Genomic DNA, 23,846 nt, shown 5'->3' with positions numbered 1-23,846 from the left:
ACGCAGTGAAGACAACCTGCAGTTTTGCTGTCCTCAAAATAACAAAATCTTTCCCTAATCATTGGTGTTTGAGTAGAATTTTCATGAGATGATCAAACAGAATGACAAGGCTGGCTAGGATTCTTACACCCTGCGAAATAGTCCTAAACAGACCTGCAATCTATCCTTGTACAGTCAATTGTTAGACCATAAGACCCAGGACCATTCAGCTCATTGAGTCCCCTCCCCTATTTTATCATGGCTGATCACAGATCCCATTTAACCCCATATACCTGCCCTCTCACCATATCCCTTGATACCCTAACCAATCAAGAATCTGTCAACTTCAGCTTTGAATACACACACGGGCTTGGCCTCCACTGCAGTCTGTGGCAGAGCATTCCACAGATTCACCACTCTGGCTAAAAGAATTGCTCCTTATTTCTGTTTGAAAAGTTCGCCCTTCGATTTTGAGGCTGTGCCCTCTAGTTCTGAATACCCACACCAGTGGAAACATCCTTTCCTTTTAACATTTGGTAGGTTTCAAAGAAATCCCCATGCATTCTTCTGAATTCCAGTGAGTACAAGCTCAAAGCTGCCAAACATCCCTTATATGTTAACCCCTTAATTCCCAGAATCATCCTTGTGAACCTCTTCTGAACTTCGCAGTGACAACCCATCCTTTATGAGACAAGGGACCCAGAACTGTTGACAATACTCCAAGTGCAGACTGACTAGTGTCTTACAAAGCTTCAGCATTATCTCTTTGTTCTTGAATTCTATTTCCCTTGAAATAGAAGGGGATAATGCTTTTACATTGCATTTGCCTTCTTTACCACAGACTCAACGTGTGAATTGACCTTCTAAGAGTCTTGCATGAGGACTCCGAAGGCCCTTCACACATCTGATGTTTGAAATTTCTCTCCATTTATATAATAATCTGCACTATTTTTCCTTTTACCAAATGCATTATCATACATTTCCCAACATCTGCCTTTTTATTTTTTGGCCCATTCCTCCAATTTATCTAAGTCCGATTGGAATGGCGTTGCTTCCTCAGCACTACCTACCCCTCCACCTGTCTTTGTGTCATCCACAAATTTTTCCACAAAGCCATCAATTCCTCTATCTAAATCATTGACAAGCAATGTGAAAAGTAGTGGCTGCAATAGAGGACACCACTTGTCACAGGCAGCCAACCAGAAAAGGGCCTCTTTATTCCTGCTCACTGCCTCCTGCCTGCCAGCAGTTCTGCTGTCTATACAGTATATATTTACTGTAACAGCAGAGGGTTTTATCTTGTTAAGCAGTCTCATGTGAGGCATCTTATCAAACGTGTACTGAAAATCTAAATAAATGACGTCTACTGCCTCCACTTTGTCCACTGTGCTTGTTACTTCCTTGAAGAATTCTATCAAATTTGTCAGGCAAGATTTCCCTGGTTTTGGCTTATTTTATCATTAGTCTCCAGAAATACTGAAATCTCATCCTTAGTTATGACTCCAAAACTTTCCCAACCACTGACTGGCTTTTAATTTCCTCACTTTTGTCTGTCTCCATTCTTAAGAGTGGAGTGACATATGAAATGTTCTAGTCCTCCAAGTCCATGCCAGAATCCAGCGATTCTGGAAAGATCATGACCAATGCATCTTCTATCTTTTCAGCAACCTCTCTCAGGACTCTGGGATGTAGTCCATTTGTTCCAGGTGGCCTTTGAGTCTGCCTTGCACTTTTTTCCTTTGTAATAGCAATCGCAATCACTCCTGCTCCCTGACTCTTATGGATTTCTGGCATACAGCTAGTGTATTCCACAGTGAAGATTGAAGCAAAGTACTTATTAAGTTCATCTTCTATTTCTTCATCCCCCATTACTACCTTATCAGTGTCATTTTCCAGTGGTCCAATATCAACTCTCACCTCCCATTTATTCTTTATATATCTGAAAAAGTATTTTACTATCCTGCTTTATGTTATCAGCTAGTTTGCCCTCATATGTCATCTTTTCCTTTATAGCTTTTCAGTTGCCTTTTGTTGGATTTGTAATGCTTCCCAATTATCCAACTTCCCACTCTCTTTTGCTAGCTTGTATATCCTTTCCTTGGCTTTTATGCAGTCCTTAACTTCCCTTGTCAGCTATGGTTGCCTACCCCTACCATTTGAGAACTATGTCTGTGGGACATAGAAGTACTTCTGTGTGCCTAGTGAACTATTCACAGAATTTTAGCCACCTCTCTGCCAGTAATCACTAGTGAACTATTCACAGAATTTTAACCACCTCTCTGCCAGTAATCACTAGTGAACTATTCACAGAATTTTAACCACCTCTCTGCCAGTAATCGCTGCCAGTATCCCCCTCCAATCCACCTGGGCAAGCCTCTCTCATGCTTCTGTAATTCCCTTTATTCCATTGTGATACTGATGCATCTGACTTGTGCTTCTCCATCTCAAACTGCAGATGAATTCAATCACTACCTCCTAATGGTTCCTTTATGTTAAGCTCCCTAATAAAATCTGGGTTATTACACAACACCCAAACTAAGATGGCGTTTCCCTAATTAAGCTCAAGCACAAGCTACTCTAAAAAGCCATCTCATAGGCATTCAGCAAATTCCCTCTCTTGTGATCCGACGACAACCTGATTTTTCAGTCCCTTTGCATATTGAACCCCCATTTACAATTGTGACATTACCCTTGTGACATGCCATTTCCAGCTCCTTTTTCAATTTCAACCCCACATCTTGGCTACTATTTTGGGTCCTACATATGATTCTTATATTTTTTTTACCCTTGCAGTTTCCTAATTCAATCCACAAAGATCTGACATTCTTTGACCCTATATCACCTCATTCTAAAGATGTAATTCCATCACATATCAATAGAGCCACACCACCTTCTATGCCTTCCTGCTTCCTGTCTGTCATCTTGTTACAAAGTATACCCTTTGTTGTTAACCTCTCAATTATGACCTTTTAGCCATGACACAGTGATGCCCAGAATGTCATACCAACTAATCCCTAACTGCACCATGAGTCTGTCCACCTTATTCTGAACATTATTCAAACAGTGACCATGTGGAGAAGTATCTCTTTTGGATTTACAGTTTTTTGATGTGTAATCCACAGAGGATTTGGGCATTACTGCTTTTTTCTGCCAATAAGACAAAGTATTGTGAACTTTGGAAGTAAGATGTTTTACCCACTAGTGTGAAAACTACTAAGTTTTGAAAATTGTGCATATTTCATCAAACTACCTTGTTTGTGTAATGTTACATTTTCTGATTTTAAATAAAAAAGGCCTGGAAGTTTTTCAGTCCATTAAGTGTTGCTCTGAAGTGTCCGCCTGAAAGTGACCCACAGTATGCACCTTAGGAACAGCAATCCTAAGCGTGCAGTAGCCCTTCGTGTTTAGGAGGAGATTAAGCCTATAGTGTTGACGTATGACGCATGTCTACTGTCCCAGCTACTTGTATACATTTGAAGTGTGCACCATGGGCAGATAAGGTGATGGTCTAAGTTTCCTGGAACTCAGGGAATTAGGAGGAAAGCTAATGGAGGACAACCCATCTATGGGGAATTTTCACAGCCAGCCTCTGAACAGCACCTTAACGTGATTCTAGAGCAGCAAGCAAGAAGCTGGGGCAGGCAATGTCTGTGAAGGGAAATGGAGTGTTATGTTTTGAGTTGAGATGCTTATGTAGTTCTGCAGCTTTATGTTTGTTGCTCCAGATTCCAGCATCGATGGTCTCTAGTGTTTCCTCTCCCCGGATTCTCGTCTTGTGGTACGCTGAGCTCTTTGACAGAAAGGGGTTGATTTGACTTCACGGTACCCAACTAAATATAATCATTGATTTGTAGATAAAATTCTTCAAAATAAGCATAACACAATTGGAGCATGATGCTCAGAGTGGAAAATAGCATGCAGTATCAGGGGGAGTTCAAACCAGACACTTGAGTGGTTCATTTTTAAAGATAGAATATAGTATTAATAGTAAGACACTTGGCAGTGTGGACAATCAGAGAGATCTTGGGGTCCATGCTGTTGCGTGGGTTGAACATTCAGAAGGTGCATGATGTGTTGGCATTCGTCAACCGTGGGACTGAATTCAAGAGCTGTGAGGTAATGTTATAGCTATATAAGGCTTTAGTCAGACCCCACTTGGAGTACCGTGTTCAGTTCTGGTCACCTCATGACAGGAAGAGTGTTGGTACTATACAAAGAATGCATAGGAGATTTACAAGGATGTTGCCTGGATTAGAGAGTGTGCCTTATAAGAATAGGTTGAATGAACTTGGTCTTTTCTCTTTGGAGCAATGGAGGATAAGAGGTGACTTAATAGAACAGTATAAGATGATGAGAGGCATTGATCATGTGGATAGCCAGAGGCTTTTTCCCAGGGCTGAAATGGCTAACTCAAAAGGGGATAATTTTTAGGTGCTTGGAAGAAGGTACAGAGGAGACGTCAGGCGTAACTTTATCACACACAGAGTGGAGGCTGTGTGCAATGCACTGCTGGTGATGGTGATGTTGGTGGATACAATAGGGTCTTTTAAGAATCTCTTAGATAGGTACACGGAGCTTAGAAAAATAGAGGGCTATGTGGTAGGGTAATTCTTGGCAATTTCTTGAGTAGGTTACATGATTAGCACAACATCGTGTGCTGTAGATTTCTATGTTCTAGGTTCTATTCCAAATGAGTAATGCAGATTCAATGAAGAGACAGTCTGTGATAATGGTGTTTTAGTTACATGACCACTATTATGGATTAGTGTATTTTTGATTATTCTGACTATTACTTCACTAGTTTTACAGTCCAGAACATTCCATCCTGCTACTTATTTGCTCATGTCCCTCAGGCTCCCAATGTCAGTGGTCATAATGTTGATATTTTTGTGGAATAATGCCAAAAAATTCTCAAGGTAAGATATCAGTAGTGTTTTATTATCTATGTGATTAAATTGTCTATACGCAGCCTTGAAAATGTAATGGGTAGCTACTGTGAAAAGGATTTTGCCTTTCTTGCAGTACCTAATTTGAACATTTTCATTTTTTTAAAAAAAAATGTTAAATATTGTTTTCTTCTTGCTGGTTTTCATATTGCAGTTGTTCTCTTTTAGTATATTTCTCAAGGGGCTATTTATTTGCCATTATTTCGTCATGGTGAAGCTTGGGAAGATTTTGAGTGCAGAGGGAATTGCAGATGAGCTCATACCTGCCATAATTCAAAATCAATACATACAAATTTGCAGGAAGAATCACTGGGCAGCTAACAAAGTTAAGAACACAGGGATGCAGTGACCAATTGTGATATCACTCCCACTGCCACAAACTTGGCCAAAGTGAAGATCTGTATGGGGATATCATGAAATCTCTGATTTTGCACTTCATTTAAATATGTTTGAATTATTTTTGTTTTCTAATATCATTGTTGTTAAATCTTCCAAGCCAGTTACTTGCAGTGTTACAATCAGGCATTCCATTGCTTCTTATTGTAATATGGAATATCATAATATAATTATTATGGTACTTGTCTACCAATTATGAGGTCATCAATTCAATGAGGAGGCCACATGTGCCACCTAGGCACTAAGGGTTCAGACGATGACAACGAATTCAATGACAAATATTGTTAAATTGAATAAAATATCCAGTCGTTACTGGTCTGATAAACCATCAGACTGTTTGTAACAAACCCAACAGATTCTTTCAGTCAAGGGGAAAGCTGCAAGAAATATAGGAACAGGATTCAAAGATGTTAAAATTATTTTGTTAAGAGTTGGACAGATGACTAGATTTTAAGCATATCCGTAAAGTTAGAGATAAAAAATGACTGAAGCCCATGTCATTGATTGTCGTAATACTACACTGAATAATAGATGCCACCAACTGAAATTGAATGATCACCATTGATGTCATGCTGTATTTGCACCAACAATTTTAAAAGGATGAACACAGAAACAACAGTAGTTTTTGTGTCACCTGGAATCTTGTGGATATTGTGACCAACATTTGACCTCTTTAACAAATGAGAGACAGGAATGGAGTATTGAATGGTTAATGATTGAATAAATAATGTGAATTTTAGTCACAAAAAACAGGAAAATTGAATTGAGAGGGCAAATGAGAAAATGAGAAAGAAAGTAAGAAAATAATTTTTAAAAAGGCAAGAAAACTGAAGGCCACGATAATACTTCAGGACTGTTACATTAGCCCATGAATTGTTAAAGTGTTGGTAGGATGTCAAAATGTAGATGTTCTTTACTCGGAAGGTATAGAACAAAAATCTTCTCCAGGAAAACTGAACCACCCTGAAGATATGAACCGCACTGCCTTTGGAGAAAGATTCTGGATACTCTGGATGAAGAATGATCACAATCCCTCCAATTTATATTACCATTTATACTTCCTAGTAGTTCTGTGGAGGAGTCATTGTAATTGACCAACAATTAGCCAGCACCAGACCTTGACCCAAGGAAAACCCCAGCAGTTATGACTTATGAGTCTTTTAAAGTGTGTTACATTCACCACGTGCGTGAAAAGGTTAGATTGCAAGGTCCTTTTCTAGCCCTCAGTTGTGAAAATTGGAAAACCTATTGTTTAATTGTAGAGTGAAATTGGATTATGCCAAATACTTAGTCAATTTATGCCATTCTAGAAATTCAGGTGGGTATTTCCATAAGTAAGATATGGACAACAGAATTTTTGCCAGTCAGTGCAATCCAGATATGAAATATTATTTACCGAAATGTGGCTAAGTTTTTTTTCCAGATTGTACCTGTCATTGGGGTCTCGTAACCTAACTAGTTTTTAATAGCACTGCATCTCTGCAATTTAAAGACAATCTCTACACTTTGTCCAATCTTAATCTCTTATCAAACATCTCTATCCTCCACATTGATCTCTAAATTTTAGTTACTTTGATCTCTGACTTCTGGATCATCTTTGATTGATGAATCAAATGAATCCAACTCATTGACTAGTTCTGAATCAGTCTACACAACTCAGTTTAACACCAGTAATCTGTCTAAGTGATATTCCCCTCTCCCCCATCAATCAGTTAATGTAGGTACTGTCACTGCCATTTGTTAATACGCAACTGTCATTGAAAACCAGATTTCAATTCCGAAGTGTAACCTCTAGTAAGAAGCACAAATTTGTGGTTATATTATGCTGAACATCTGAAGATATTAGTGATTATCTTTGCCTCTGATAGTAATGTCAGTTGTACAGATGCAATGTGCTTTTAAGGGTGAATCTTTGCTGGAAAATTCAGTCTAAAAGCAGAAGGTGACTCGGTTTAGCTCATTGTGAAATAACCATCACCAACATAGACTCTGGAAATATCCCATCTAGTTCCACCAACCACATAATTCTCTTCCCCCACACTGCTAATTTCTACATCCTATCCAAGATCCACAACACTAACTGTCCTGGTAAGTTCCTCATTCTTCTGCCCTTTACCTCTTCCACCCATCACCTTCCAGCTTCTTTCTTCATTTCTCCTCGCCTACCCATCTTCCCCTTAGCTGTTTTCATCTACTTTGTACCTTCTAGCTTGTACACCCTCCCCCCCCCCCATCCTCTTATTCTGGCTTCTGCCCACTTACTTTCCAGTTCTGATGAAGGGTCTTGGCCTATTGAATGCATATTCTATGCCACCAATGCAACTTGACTTGCTGAGCTCCTCCAGCATTTTGTGTGTTGTTCATGACTCCAGAATCAGAATCAGGTTAATTATCACCGGCATGTGACCTGAAATTTGTTAACTTAGCAGCAGCAGTTCAATGCAATACGTAATATAGAAAAAAAAGAAATAAAAATAAGAATAAATAATTAAATCAATTACAGTACATGTATATTGAATAGATGTAAAAATGTACAAAAAAACAGAAATACTGTATATTTTAAAAAGTGAGGTAATGTCCAAGAGTTCAATGTCCATTTAGGAATCAGATGGCAGAAGGGAAGATGCTGTTCCTGAATCGCTGAGTGTGTGCCATCAGGGTACCTCCTACCTGATGGTTACAGTGAGAAAAGGGCATGCCCTGGGTGCTGGAGATCCTTAATAATGGATGCTGCCCTTCTGAGACCCCGCTCCCTGAAGATGTCCTGGGTATTTTGTATGCTCATACTCAAGATGGAGCTGATCAGATTGACAACCCTTTGTAGCTTCTTTCGGTCCTGTGCAGTAGCCCCCCCCCCACCCCACCCGCATACCAGACAGGATGCAGCCTGTCAGAACGCTGTCCACAGTATATCTACAGAAGTTTTTCAGTGTATTTGTTGACATGCCAAATCTCTTCAAACTCTTAATGAAGTATAGCCGCTGTCTTGCCTTCTTTATAATTACATCAATATGTTGGGACCAGGTTAGATCCGCAGAGATCTTGACACCCAGGAACTTGAAACTGCTCACTTTCTCCACTTCTGATCCCTCTGAGGATTGGTATGTGTTCCTTTGTTTTATTCTTCTTGAAGATCTCAATCAGCTCTTTCATCTTACTGACATTGAGTGCCAGGTTGTTGGCTGCAGCACCACTCAACCAGTTGGCATACCTCACTCCTGTATGCTCTCTCATCACCCCCTGAGATTCTACTAACAATAGTTGTATTATCAGCAAATTAATAGATGATATTTGAACTATGCCTCGCCACACAGTCATGTGTATATAGGGAGTAGAGCAGTGGGCCAAGCACACACCCCTGAGGTGTGCCAGCATTGATCGTCAGTGAGATGTTATCATCAATCCACACAGATTGTGGTCTTCCAGTTAGGAAGCCGAGGATCCAATTGAAGAGGGGGATACAGAGGCCCAGGTTCTTCAACTTCTCAATCAGTATTGTGGGAATGATGGTATTAAATGCTAAGCTATAATCAATGAACAGCATCCTGACGTAGGTGTTGGTGTTGTCCAGGTGATCTAAAGTCGTGTGAAGAGCCATTGAGATTGTGTCTGCCGTTGACCTATTGTGGCGATAGGCAAATTGCAATGGGGCTAGGTCCTTGCTGAGGCAGGAGTTCAGTCTAGTCTTGACCAACCTCTCAAAGCATTTGTCGATGTGAGTGGTACAGGGCGACAATCATTAAGGCAGTTCTCATTATTCTTCTTAGGCACTGGTATAATTGTTGTCTTTTTGAAGCAAGTGGGAACTTCTGCCTGTAGCAGTGAGAGGTTGAAAATGTCCTTGAATACTCCCACTAGTTGTTTGGCACAGGTTTTCAGAGCCTTACCAGGTACTCCATCAGGACTTTCCACCTTGCAAGGGTTCACAGTCTTTAAAGATATCCTAATATCTGCCTCTGAGACAGTTCACAGGGAAATCAGGTACAGCTGTAGTCTTCACAGCTGTAGTTGTGTTCTCCCTTTCAAAGTCGGCACAGAAGGTATTGAGTTCATCTGGTAGTAAACCATCACTGCCATTCAGGCTTTTGGGTTTCGATTTGTAGGAAGTATTGTCTTGCTGACCCTACCAGAGTTGCCGTACATCCAATGTCACCTCCAACCTCAATTGAAATTGTCTCTTCGCCCTTAAAATAACCCACTATAAGTCATACCTGGTTCTCTGGTGCAGGCCTGGGTCCCTAGATTTGAATGCCTCAGATCCAGCCTTCAGCAGACGACATACCTCCTGGTTCATCCACAGCTTTTGGTTTGGGAATGTACAGTAAGTCTTTGTAGATACACATTCATCCATACAGATTTTAATGAAGTCGGTAACAACTGCAGCATACTCATCCAAGTTTGAAGATGAATCCCTGAATACAGTCCAGTCCACCGATTCAAAGTAATCCTGTAGGCACTCCTGTGTTTCCCTTGTCCATACGTTGGTCCTCACTACTGGTGCTGCAGTCTTCAGTCTCTGCCTATACTCAGGGAGTAGAAGTACAGCTAGTGATCAGACGTCCTGAAGTGAGGGTGTGGAATAGTACAGTAGGCATTCTGGATGGTTGTTTCCTCTGGTATTGCAAGTGATCTGTTGATGGTAATTGCTTAGGGATTTTTTCGGTCAGGCCTGGTTAAAATCTCCCAAAACAATGGTGAAGATATTAGGGTGTGCTGTTTCATGCATGTTGATCCCATTGCTCAGATCAACTAAAGCCTGCTTGACATTGGCCTGAGGTGGAATGTAAACTGCTACCAAAGTGACCCTGGAAAACTCCTGTGGTAGGTAAAAAGGATGACACTTAACTGCTAGATATTCCAGGTCTGTTGAGCAGAATTGGGACAGCACTGATATATTTGAGTTAATCATAAGGCATGCTCCTGCACCTCTGCTTTTCAGAGACTCTATTGATCTATACTGACTGTGTATAATAACCCTGTCGATCTGAATCGCTGCATCCAGTATGGAAGGGGTTAACCAGGATTCCATGAAACAAAAGACACACGCGGTCCTAATGTCCCTCTGATTTGGCACCCTGGCTCTGAGATAATTGATTTTATACACCAGAGACCTTCACATTTGCCAGCAAGATAATCGGTATAGGGTGTTTAAAACCCTGTTTCCTTAAATGCACTTGTAGCCTCACTCTGGACCCATGCTTCCTCTGAGGTCTCCTAAGTGGGCGCTTCTGACCACAGTCTGTGTCGTTTCCATCATTTCTAGCATCTTTCTTACATTGAGCTGTTAATAATCTCATTGTTAACCACATGGGTGATATCAGAATAATGGATGCTTAAAGGAAATAGTAAGGCATCTACAATTGACTCATAAATGGCTAGTATGAACTTTCATACCATTTCCCATTTGGTCCTGAAGTAACTGTTGGGAAATGTTTACTGAAGTTATGCACTATACATTTATTAATCAATAGATAATGATCATAAGATTCATATAATGGGTTTGCAATATTGAATCATGTTCATGTGTCAGGCAAGCGATACAGAAAGCACTCTGTGAATAGGTATATTAATCATTTATTTACAAACAGTAAAAATCTGTCCAAACATTCATGTTCCCCAGGTTACAGACACTACAAAACTGACTATTCAACAAACGTATGTACAACAAACATACTTAGTTAAAAGTGCATGGAGGGAATGCCTTCTCAATCATCATGTGCATCCTTGCCTTAAAGAAAGGAAGAAGAGAGCAAACCCCTTCCATGTTCTATTTCAATAAAACCCAGGATATCTGAAACCAGACAACAGGCACCTATCCAATGGGAAAAGCAGCTGCAGTTTCTAGACTGACCAATCACAACAGAAGTGACTTTTGACAATCAGAATAAGGCACACCCTCACAGGACAGGGCTACATGAGGTAAAAATAATCAACCAGACTCGTACTTTTAATTCATATTTTTATAAATTTCAGAATGGCCACAGTACAAAGTCTGAAACATTAGAAATGGAGAGGAGATCATTAGGGAGATGTTCAGCCTTGCTGACCGTTGCAACAGATGCTTGTATAAAAGGGATTGCTTTGATTGGCAGAGTATTTAAAATATCAATGATCATAGAGCTAATAGGCATACATTTTGGAAATATTCTGAGAAGCTTTAACTTGCTATCTTATATAAATGCATAGGACGATCAAGGCCTGATAGCATGGATATATAAAAGCTAATTTGTGCCAGAAATTTAAGATTTTTTTTTGGAGAAGAAGCATAATGAGAGGACAACAATTGTGATTTTGAGAAAGCATTTGAAATTGAGTCTCATTGGAGGTTTGTTTAAACACCAAGAAATGTCTATCAAGCTAGCAAACAAAGCATCATGAATGTATATCCAGGTTCATGCTGGACATGAAGTTCTGGCTTCAAGCTTAATTGATGGTTCTTATGTTAGGACTCCCTTAGGCATTGTGTTGAGTATTTAGGCATTAGAAATGCAATGTTAAAAATGATTAAAATGACAGAAGTAGCAGATTTGGCAAGCATGGCAAAACATTTGGTTTCATTCCAACTTGAGGGCCAAAATAAACAATGCATTACAAATATATATTAGAAACCACGGCCTCCGTGCATGGATCAGCAAATTCCTGACCTATACCTCTACACATTATGTTGCAGATGAAAGGAAGATGTTTCACCAGACCTTTTAACCAATCAGTGGAGTCTGCATAATATTCAGGGGAATAGCATAGATGTTTTCAGTTGAGATGCACTCTGTATCTGGCTCCCTAGACTGACTCTAGCCCTGCCTGGCATGTGTAGTATTGTACTGTTCATTTGAATGGGGACGTATGCCAGGACTGAAAAAGTGTGTGTGTTTTTTTTTTCTTTTACTCAATTTCTATAAGTAAGTGATTTTAAGTAAATTGCCTGCATTGTTTTTTTTTAAATTAACATTGGTTGACCATTAGTTAATGTGTGCATCGTCCACCTATTTAGCCCAAGCCTAATCACAGGACAACTGACAATGACCAATTGAACTACTAACTGCTCTGTCTTTGGAATGTGGGAGGAAGCCTACCCATTCATGGGGAGGACATACAAACTTCTTGCAGCGGATGCTGGAATTGAATCCTGAGCTGTAATGGTGCCGTGCTAACCACTTTGCTACAATGGTGCCTGTCACCGATTAATTACCGGTAAATGAAACTAACATAGAGATGTACTTAGGTCAGTGTAGATATCGTAGGCCAAAAGTCATACTTTCTGTGCTGTATGACTCTTTGAGAATGAGCAATGATATATACCCTGTTATCTTAGGCGAACTGGTGTATGATTGAAGTCTAGCTTGTCTATGTCATGCTCTTTGTATATTGTTCATGGTCTATTTGCATCATTTTCAAATTACTTAATAAATGATATTTCTATGGCCAAACTTTTCATAAGCTATTAACATTTCAATGCTGCATAGTTCTTTCTTTTATTTAATATCTCCTCTTTGAAGTGATTTGGTTCATTGAAGTTGTTTGCGTGAGTAGTCACCACTCACGTCTACGCATTTTGTAGTGGTAGAAGTGCCTACTAGTACAGTACTATTACAGTGCACAGATGCAGTTGGATTAGGTATCAGACACAGAAGAGCAGTCCAAGCTGAAAGGTGATCTTTGGGTTTCTGGCTCTGTTCCCAGACCTGCAGCCTTGCACATCGAGTTATTCAGACTGTGGAGCTGATGGATTAATTCTGCAGACCATACATTGTGCACTATATTTATTGATGCAAAGAGTTGAATCAATGGACAATATGCAGTTGTAGAGAAAGACTTGAATGATAATGGGGTAACTTACTGTAGTAAACATTTGTGCTCTTTGGCTATAGCTTCTCTACTGATATCTATCAATAGAAATTAAAATGGGGCATCTATTCAATTTAAGATGCACTTCTTCCATTTGTACGGTCTATAAAATTAGAACTGGTTTATTATTGCCACATGTACCAAGGTACAGTGAAAAGCTTGTCCTGCATACAGTTCATTCAGATCAGATTATTACACCATGCATTGAGGTAGAATAAAGTAAAACAATAACAATGTAGAATGAAGTGTAACAATTACAACAAAAAGTACAGTGCAGGTAAACAATAAGGTGCAAGCTCATAATGAGGTGAATTGTGAGGTCCATAGTATTTTATCATTCTAGGGAACTATTTAATAGTCTTAAAACAGTGGGATAGAAGCTGTACTCGAACCTGTTGATACATGCTTTCAGGCATTTGTAATTTCCACCTGATGAAAGAGGAGAGAAAAGAGAATGTCCAAGGAGGGAGGGGCCTTTGGTTATGCTGGCTATTATCACATGCAGAGCAATTCCCATACTGAGCCGTTATGCATCCAGATAGGACGTTTTTTATGATACATTGAGAAAAATTACGGAAGGTCAACTATGACATGCGAAATCTCTTCATCCTCCTGAGGAAGTAGATGCATTTGGTAAGCTTCTTGGCTGTAGCATATACATGGTTGGATCTGCACAGACTATTGGTAATGTTCACTCCTATAAACCTGAATCTGTCAACCCTTTTAATATTAGCACCATGTTACAGACAGGACAGAATAATGGTACCCTTTCTGAAGACAATGACTAAACAGAAACAAAAAAATAAAGCAAAAAATGCTCTGAATAATCAGCTGGTCAGTAAGTACTGGTGCTTACTACCAGTTAATACTTCAGATCAGGTAGTTTTCATTAAATCTAGGAGAAAAAAGGAAAAAATAACTAAGTTGCAGCAAGGATGTGGAAAGGACCAGTAAAACAAAACAAAAATCTTTGATATGACAGTAGTAGAATGGCTCAGGAGATTAAATAACCAATGAGTTGGTAAGATGAGTACAAAATTAGCTGGGTCACAGAGGTACACTGAGGCTGTCTACAAGAAGGGTCAGAGCCGTGTCTATTTCCTGAGGAGACTGAGGTCCTTTAACATCTGCCGGACGATGCTGAGGATGTTCTACAAGTCTGTGGTGGCCAGTGCTATCATGTTTGCTGTTGTGTGCTAGGGCAGCAGGCTGAGGTTAGCAGACACCAACAGAATCAACAAACTCATTCGTAAAGCCGGTGATGTTGTGGGGGTGGAACTGGACTCTCTGATGGTGGTGTCTGAAAAGAGGATGCCGTCCAAGTTGCATGCCATCTTGGACAATGTCTCCCATCCACTCCATAATGTACTGGTTAGGCACAGGAGTACGTTCAGCCAGAGACTCATTCCACCGAGATACAACACTGAGCATCATAGGAAGTCGTTCCTGCCTGTGGCCATCAAACTTTACAATTCCTCCCTCGGAGTGTCAGGCTCCCTGAGCCAATAGGCTGGTCCTGGAATTATTTCCACTTGAAATAATTTACTTATTATTTAATTATTTATGGTTTTATATTGCTATATTTCTGCACTACTCTTGGTTGGTGCAACTGTAACGAAACCCAGTTTCCCTCAGGACCAATAAAGTATGTCTGTCTGTTTGTTAGTGGGGGCGATTTTCCTCTGAAGATTTGTGACCAGTGGTGTTCTACAAAGATGAATATTGGAATTTCTGTTGTAACACATAAATAAACTGCACGAAAATGTGTGGTATATTATCAAATAATACAGCACAATATATGTAGATCTGCTGGAAATATAGGTGGAGATGGAGACTTTATGGCAGATGGAGTTTAATCTGGACAAATGTGAAGTGTTGTGTTTTAGAAGGATAAATGAAAGAGGAAATATACAGCAAAATAGGAGACTTTGGAGGGTTGATTTACTGAAGGATCTTTGGGTGCAAGTCTGCAGATCTCTGAATGTGGTGATACAAATGAATAGCAGTAATACAGAAGGCATGTAGTATGTTTTCCTTCATTTAGGAGACAGAGTATAAAAATTGGGAAGTCACGTTGAAGCAGCATGAAACTTTAGCTAGGCCACATTTGGAACATTGTGTGCAGTTCTGGTCACTGCAATACAGGAAAGAAGTGGAGGCTGTGGAAAAGATGCAGCAGAGGCTCACAAGAGTGCTGCCTGGATTGCAGAGTATTAGCTACAGAAAGAGATTGAATTGGTTTCTATGGAACAGCAGAGAGTGAGGCGAGATCAATAAAATGATGGAAGGCATCGATCAGGTAGATAGTCAGACTCTTACTTTCCAGGGTTGAACAGCTGGTATGCTTGGAATCAAGCTGAGAGGGGAAAAGTTTAAAACGGATTAACAATGTAATTTTTAAACAGAGCAGTACATACCTTGAACACACTGCCAAGAGAGGTGCTGGTAGCAGGTACGAGAACACCATTTAAGAAGCATCTAACCTCATGAATAGGCAGGGAAGAGAGTGATACAGACTAAGTTCAAGCATATGTCATCAGATGGTTTGGCATCATGGCCAATCCAGACATGCTATGCCGTACTTGTTCTGTGTGAGGACAAAGGTGTACGTTGTAGAGGACCTTCGGTTGATGAGTTGATAGGGACAGTTAGAGAATGAGCAACGCAAACAAAGGAGGGTAAAAAGTTGCAAGGCTGTAGGTCATGCTCAGTGGGTCAAGTTATGTTAATGTACATGGACAATTTACGACAAAACTGGACAGTTCTGATAAATATGAATAGGAGTTGCATGAAGATACAGAATTCAATATTTAGTCCCAAAGACTGCAACCTGTCCAGCTGAAAGATGAGCTTTTATTTCTCAACCTTCTTTTGGACCTTGTTATAACAATATAGGAGGCCACCAACATGTCAAAATGAGAGAAGGATAGAGAATTAAAATGACAGGCAACAGGAAGCTCAGTATCATCCCTGTGAACTTGACAAATGGGTTTTTCAAAATACATATCCAATCTGTGTTTTGTCTGTCTAATGTTAAAGGAGGCCACATCATAAACACCAAATGCACTGCAGTAGATTAAACAGAGTGAGCCACTGCTTCAGCTGGTTGAATTATCTGGATTTCTGGATGGTACAAAGGGAAAATGTAAAAGGACAGGTGTTGCATCTTGTTTTCATGGGTAATAGCCATATGATATGGACAAGTAGGTAATAATAGAACAGACCAGGGTATCATGAAAGGCATTTTTTTTTGAAATGCTGATAGGGGAGGGAAGGGCATTGTGAGTAAAATCCTTAAAATGTGGAGGCTGCTAAGGTGGATCATGAGAACCAGAGGAACTCTCTATGTTCATGGAAGGTATTTAATGTGCCAGATGAAGTGATACAATTCTCCTTTCCTTTATCAATTGATTCTAAATTATTCTTGCAGAAGGAATTAGCCTCAAAGCCCATAGAGATGACTAAAAAAAACTAAGCTACACTTTGGAAAGGAATGATTATGTGTGTAAAGCATCCGTTTATTAGTTAGCTCCATTGTAAGTCCAGTATGATGTTGATTTGAAATTTCTTTACCAAGTACTGTGTACATGTTAAAAAAAACAAAAAGATCTCAATTTCTTCACGAGATTGATATTGATGCATTAAGCTTTTGGCATCAAGAGATAGAAGTAGGTGGTGTATTCCATTGCTACTAATTTCTGCGAGTGATTCAAGATCAGACAGAAGTAGTTCTGGTGCAGTAGAAATGAAAAGAAACACAAGCACCCAGGGAGCATTAAAATACATAAGTAAAATACCTTGCAGTTTTTCAGTTAACAGTATGAAGTTTCAGTGTCTGTATCTTTCAACACTCCATTTGTTATACAACGCAAGTCATAGATTGTATATTAATGTTACAGGTTCCATTCATTATAATTTGGTGTTGTCAGTGTCTTCTCTGCAAATCCCCAGAGAAATCAGCACATGCTGAAGTTTGAGTTATTGTTGAAGTGGAAGACAAGAGAACATTTCAAAGATGGTCCGTGCTGCAGTCAACAAATAATAAATATCCTAATGCACCAATTTCACGGAACATCAATCAATCGGTCACTGCCATGGAGCTAACCGATACATCCCTTCGAGACCAATATTGGTACTACTCCTAATCAATCTTTTGTACTGATGTTGCTGATCTTACATGAGCCATGTGCTGATGGCCATGCATACAAAGACCATTGTACTGCTTGTATAAACACCATTTGTGGAGCAGACAATATGGCCTTCCTTTTCTCCTTTTTCTTATGGACTAATTCACAGTTGCAAATGTCAATGGTCAACCCATTTCTTCTCTAAAAAAGCTGAAATAAACGGAAGAATGGCATTCCATGAATACTGTATGCTAAATGATCTTTTGTGGCCTCTTCATGAGGTTCCATTCTTATGATAACCGGTGTTTATTCAGTTAGTTTCACAAATAACTTTTAAAACGTAACAGGCTCTTAGTCTGTGGCAAAGTCTACTGGCATTGATGCTTTAACTATTGTGCTAAATATTTTTGCACCAGAACTTATTGCAACTAGCTAATCTTGTCCAGCACACCTCTGATAATATCAAGATTTAATTAAACCACCAGCATAGTGCATCATCATTCTGTCACCCTTAACCTAGTGCAAGGATTTATCAATGTTGTAGGTTTATGATATTCAGCAATGACATGCCTGCCAATGGCCATTTGGAGTTGTGCCTGATTTGTTGCTTCCATGCAATGTCACAATGTCCCAGTCTTAATTCAACTATGAACAGAGACTGCTGCAAAGGTGAGCTATAAAAACAATGGTGATATTAATGCAACATTCAGCCATATGTCACATTACTGAGCTCAAATGACTATTTTATACATTAGAGAGAGAGAAAAATGTGAACTCTAATCTTAATAATAAAGATAATCATAAGGACGGCTTTGTATTTGTCTTGAGTATGCTTATTTCTCGTCTTTCTGCCATAAGGCACAACAGTTTCACATTATGTATCAAATTGGGTCCAATCGGTAAATGACACTTGAGGGCTTTTCAGATCAACGTACCTACCAAGTGCAGTCATTACAATGTCAGATTTCAAAACAGTTTTGCGATATCTTCCGTGATTCAACAGTATATTTTATTCAACTTAATAAGCCTATCAACATTATTTAAGAGTTTTGTTTCAGAGTTTTAAACACCTGAAATACCTTTCAAAAAGCAACTTACTACGGAGCAATGTAAAGTAAAAGATATTTACTCTTTCAACAAGATATGGCCTTCTTCATGTTAATTCTTGGAAAGATTTGGCTATAGGTAATATAATTTATGAGTAAAATGATTGTAAAAGCAATGTTTGTGTTGTCTATGCCATTACACCATTAGTCACAGATGCCAGACAGTGTACTATATCTATTAAGAGTGCAGGGGTCTTTCTCTTCATTACTAAACACATAATTTGCATTTTGAAAGACTTCATTGCAATAATCTAAACTTTCGTATGACACTAAAAAGCAAGCTGTATTAGCTTAATACTATCAGGAGAGTTTATATGTTGTTATGAAGCTTCAATCATTAGAATGCTCTTGACTTGCAGTATGGTGTTCTATTTACTAATGATTTATCATTAATTTATTTTATTAATACTAATTTTAGGCAAACATTAATTTCATTCCATGTTCTAATTTTTGAACTTGGAACATAAGTGACAAGCAATGTGAAAATAAGAAAAGCAGTAATTTAGGAAAAGGAAATTATCCATTAGCATATGTGAAATGGGAAGATGAGACATCATATTTTGGGTAACTATCTTTCACTAGAAGAATCAGCTACAAACAACACATTCAAATTAAGTTGAAAGTGGTAGGTTGATGTTAAGAGAGAACAAACAAATATACCAGAGACAGTGCGGGTTTCAAATGATCTGAAAACAACAAAAACAGATAAATAATTAAAACTAATCATTGAACAAAACAATTATTAAAAAATAAAAGGTGCATATGGACAAACAGTTAAGGGTTAATAGTTAAAGACACAAAGATCCTCCGTGCAAATAGAAGTAAATTAAAGTCTCGTAAGAATAGATGGTGGTAACAGACACACAATGCTGAAGGAACTCAACAGGCCAGGCAGCATCTATGGAAAAGAGTACAGTTGATGTTTCAGGCTGAGAACCTTCATCAGGACTAGAGAAAAAAAGATGAATAGACTTAAAGGGTCTGGGAGGGAGAGAGGGAGGGTTGAAGTAAAGAGTTGGGAAGCTGATTGGTGAAAGCAATACAGGGCTGGAGAAGGGGGTATCAAATAGGAGAGGGCAGAAGGCCATGGAAGAAAGAAAAGGTGGGGCAGGGTAGAAGGAGCACCAGAGGGTAACAATGGGCAGGCAAGGAGATAAGGTGAGAGAGGGAAAAGGGGATGGAGTATGGTGAAAGAGAGGTCAGGAATCCTTTTTAGGAAGTTTGAGAACTTGATGTTCATGCCATCAGGTTGGAGGCTACCCAGATGGAATATAAGGTTTTGTTCTTCCAATCTGAGTGTGGCCTCATTGTGACAGTAGAGGAGGCCATGGATTGACATATCAGAAGTGGAATTAAACTGGCCTTGACTGTTTGGGGCCTGAATAGTAGTGAGGAAGGTGATGTAGAGGCAGATGTAGCAATTGTCACGCTTGCAGGTTGTAGGGTGATCAGTGGGCTGGAACAGATGGACAAGAAAGTCATGTTGGAGATGGTGAAAGTTATGGAGAATTATGTGCTGGATGCAGAGGTTACTTGGGTGGTAAGTGAGGACAAGAGGAACCCTATCCCTGGTAGGGTGGTGGGAGAATTGGATAAGAACAGACATGTGTGAAATCAAAGAGACACGATTGAGTGGAGCGTTGATGGTGGAGGAAGGGAAGCTTCCATATTTGAAGAAGGAAGACATTTCCTTCATTCTGGAATGAAAAGCCTCATCCCAAGAGTAGATGTGGAAGAGACCGAAGAATTGAGAGTTGTATGTACTTGTATGGACTATACCTCTTCCCACCCTGTTACTTGTAATTCTGACATCTCCTTCCCCTTTCTCAATCTCTCTGTCTCTACTTCTGCAGACAGCTTATCTGCTGATGTCTATTGTAAATCCATGGTCTCTCACAGCTACGTGGACCATACCTCTTTCCACCTTGTTACGTGTAATTTTCATTCCAATATTTCAATTCATGGCCTCCTCTACTGTCACGACGAGGCCACACTCAGGTTGGAGGAACAACGCTTTATATTCTATCTGTGTAGCCTCCAATTTGATGGCATGAACATAGACAGCAGGCAGCTGTGAATTAAAAAAAAACACAGTGTACACTGTCAACTATTATCCATTCTCTTGGTATCAACACACCATACATACTTCAGATATATCCACATTACCAAAGAAAACTGAAGTTGCAGTTAAGATCAGTTCAAGTCTTTATTGAAATCAGGGTATAAACAAGTTTCTCATCCTGTTCTTTATAATCCCTCAGTTGTTCTACCATACAAAAATATACCCCAGTCTTGAATGTATTTTGAGTCCACTTTCACTGCTTTCCAAAATAGAGATAGTGTTACTGAGAGAAGTTGTTCCTCTTTATCTTCAATTTAAGAGACTTAACGTTTATTCAGAAACTTTGCCTCTTCCCTCTGAGAAGTGAAGCATCTAGTCAGGATCCATCTAAAGAGTTTTAAACATTAGCTTTATGTGTTAATGTACATCAAAACACATAGAGAAATGCCTCTTTTCAGTGAAAGACCATCATAGTTGGATTGATATGGGAAGGGAGGTTGAAGTATGAGGTTGGGGGAGGAATAGATGGAAGAGCTGAAGGGCTGAATAAGGAGGAATCTAACAGGATTGGACAGTGGACCGGAAAATAAGGAAGGTATGTAAGAGAACTAGAGGGAGGTGATGGGCCAGTGAGGAGAAGGGAAGGCATGAGAGGGGAAACAGAATGGTGGATGAGACATGAGAAAGAACTTAGAGAAATCGATATTCATGCCATCTGTTTGGAGGCTACTCAGTCAGAGCATAAGGTGTTGCTCTTCCAACCTGAGGGTGTCCTGATTGTGGCACTACGGAAGCCATGGAAGTGCAAGGTAAAACAATGATGACGCAGAATGAAATGTGAGGGCTACTGACAAAATGCAATGCATGTATACTTTAAAATACAAGATCACAATCATTGTGAGGTCTCAAGTCCATCTTATTATCCAAAAGGTCCATTTGGGAGTTTGATAGCACAGAATGCATTCAGCTCATTGGGAACGGATGTGCCATTGTCAGTGATGCTGCCCGACTTTGCTTTGTAACCTGCTATAGTATGAAAACCTTGCCAAGGCTAATGGCTGGACTAGGACTCCAACTCAATTTTGGACTGGTACTGTCTCTTAGCATCCCTAATAGCTTTATTGAGGTCATATCTTAATTTCTTGTAAATGTCTGGGTCACCTGATTTGAATGCTGCAAACCTAGGCTCAAAATCTCCCAGTTCATCCATGATTTCCAGTTTGGAAATTCCTGGATTGTCCTCTTTGATACGTTGTTGTCAACACACTTGCTGATGCAATCTGTGACAACCTCAGCTAGGCTGGCAGCTGAAAACAGCCATATCCGCTGTTTTGTTTAAAAGCTACCAGGAGAAACATAATTTGCAATGGATACAATAATCATTAAATCTGCACTTCCTCCCTTTGGGAAAACTCATCCTGGTTTTGCTTGAACAGCCAAGTAAAGGAGATGAATTCCCTAATCTGGGGCAAGTGCAAAATTAAACCTTCAACAGGCTCTGGTAATATAAAAGTGATTTCCATCTGGAGTCAGTGATTCAAAAGGCATTTCTCTAGTTGTAAATATTAAAAATAATACCAATAACTAGTCAATGTAATCACTAATTGTGTACAAAACATACTCAGTAAAACAATCAGTTACATTGTCAATCAGATCAGATGCATAATTTCAATTGGAGAAATCCGAGGGGTTTCTCAATGGGCCATCCTTATCTTAGAGTTTTATTGCTGTTTATATTAAGCAACTTGCAGCTCTTGCATAGTTATTGAAGCAATCATTAATCATGTCTGTGAAATGTATTCTACGAGAGCACCACTAATTTCCATGGACCATTGTTTATTGGGTTGTCATCCTCATAATACCTGACACATGCAGACATGTTGAGGTATGATTTGTTCTTTATTGATAACTAGGAATGAGGGCAAACTTCTCTTTCATTACTGCTATGATACAGAAGATTATGAAATATTTAGCATTGCCCTAGAGATGTGTATTGTACAACTCTATTGTAGTTCAATATGATAATGTAATACTTTGACACAGATGATAGCTGACCTAAAAATTCTCAATAATTGGAAAGGTAACACCTGTGCTTATTCATTACTTATCCAAATATATAGAGTTGTAAACAATGAGACAAATTGTCTAGAAAGTAAATTTTTACTTTCAATGTGTTGCCAATGTTTTATTATAAACAGATCTTCACTTCTGCGTCACTTTACAGCAATACATAACATCCATATACTGTTAGTCATGCTAGAGTAGTCATAGAATAAAGTCTATTGTTGTTCAGAGTTTTTTTAAAAAACTGGGGTTCAGGCAAGTCCTTTTCTTTGGGACAGTTCAGGACTGGGAAGAGAGTAAGACCCCTCAAGAATAAAGGAGAGAACATGTGGGCGTGGTCCCAAGTGGGTACTTTGGTATTTACCAAGGAGAGGTAAGTGGATAAGAGTGAGACCAGATGTCTTTGTCCTCTCTTCAACCAAGGTCTTTGTGTCTTCTCTAGCTGTAGCGGAGTCCCATAAGATGGCAAGTAGCTAATGTCATTCCATTCTTTAAGAATGGAAATAGGGGTAATCCTGGGAAACCAGTGATTTCCACATCAGTCATCAAGAAGCACTTGAGAAGATTCTAGGTGCTGTGATTTTGGAGAGCTGTAGCTTAATTAGGGACATTCAGCATGGCAAATATCTTATTAACTTGATTGAGCATTTGAGGAAGTGGGGAAGTTGATGAGGGTAGAGCCATGGGTGGTTGCATACATGAATTTCATTGAGACATCTGACAAGGCCACATGTGGATGCATGGGATACATGTGATTCAGCTGATTGGATTGTAACTTGTCTTGCTTGTAGAAGAAAGAGAATAGTCTTTTTGCATTGGGGGGAATTAATGGATGTGGGGAAAAGCAGGTAGGTGGAGATGAGCCAGGTCAACCATGATCTTGTTGAATAGCAGAGCTGTCAATAGAACTATATCTTCAATGAAAGTGTGAATGGGTTGTTGTAGATAATAAAAGAATTAGTGATGTGAATAATGTAGAAAATTGCCAAATAATGCAATCTAGTTGTAGATCAATTGCAGATATAGAGAAGAAATAGCAGACAGAGTTTAATAAGCTAACCAAGTGTGAGATCAAATGTAAAGGGAAAATACACAATTAACAACAGGACCTTAACAGCGTTGATGGACAGGACCTTAACAATGTTGTTGTGGAAAATGCAAAGGCAGGTGATGGGGAAGGTAGTGTTAAAACCATGACATAGCAGCAGAAGTAGGCCATGCAGCCCATCAAGTCCACTCCCCATTTCATCATGGCTGATCCCAGATCCCATTCAACCCCATACACTTGCCCTCTCACCATATCCCTTGATGTCCTGTCTAA

At 39.4% G+C, this 23,846-nt stretch overlaps 1 protein-coding gene across 12 annotated transcripts in view; it reads left to right on the top strand.

Annotated features, from left to right (window-relative positions):
* The window catches only part of nrxn1a (neurexin 1a), a 1,527,797-nt gene that overhangs the window by 371,350 nt on the left and 1,132,601 nt on the right, over nt 1-23,846 (top strand). The window contains exon 6 of one of the 12 annotated variants that reach the window (XM_059985910.1): nt 14,244-14,247. The exons of the other annotated variants lie outside the window; for them this stretch is intronic. Within the exon in view, the coding sequence (XP_059841893.1) occupies nt 14,244-14,247 (4 nt within the window). The remainder of the gene's footprint in view (nt 1-14,243; nt 14,248-23,846) is intronic. 12 annotated transcript variants of the gene reach the window in all.

This window comes from Hypanus sabinus, chromosome 12 (assembly GCF_030144855.1).
Source record: "Hypanus sabinus isolate sHypSab1 chromosome 12, sHypSab1.hap1, whole genome shotgun sequence".
Taxonomy (NCBI): Eukaryota; Metazoa; Chordata; class Chondrichthyes; order Myliobatiformes; family Dasyatidae; genus Hypanus; species Hypanus sabinus.
This window is presented reverse-complemented; position numbering and strand designations above follow the sequence as displayed.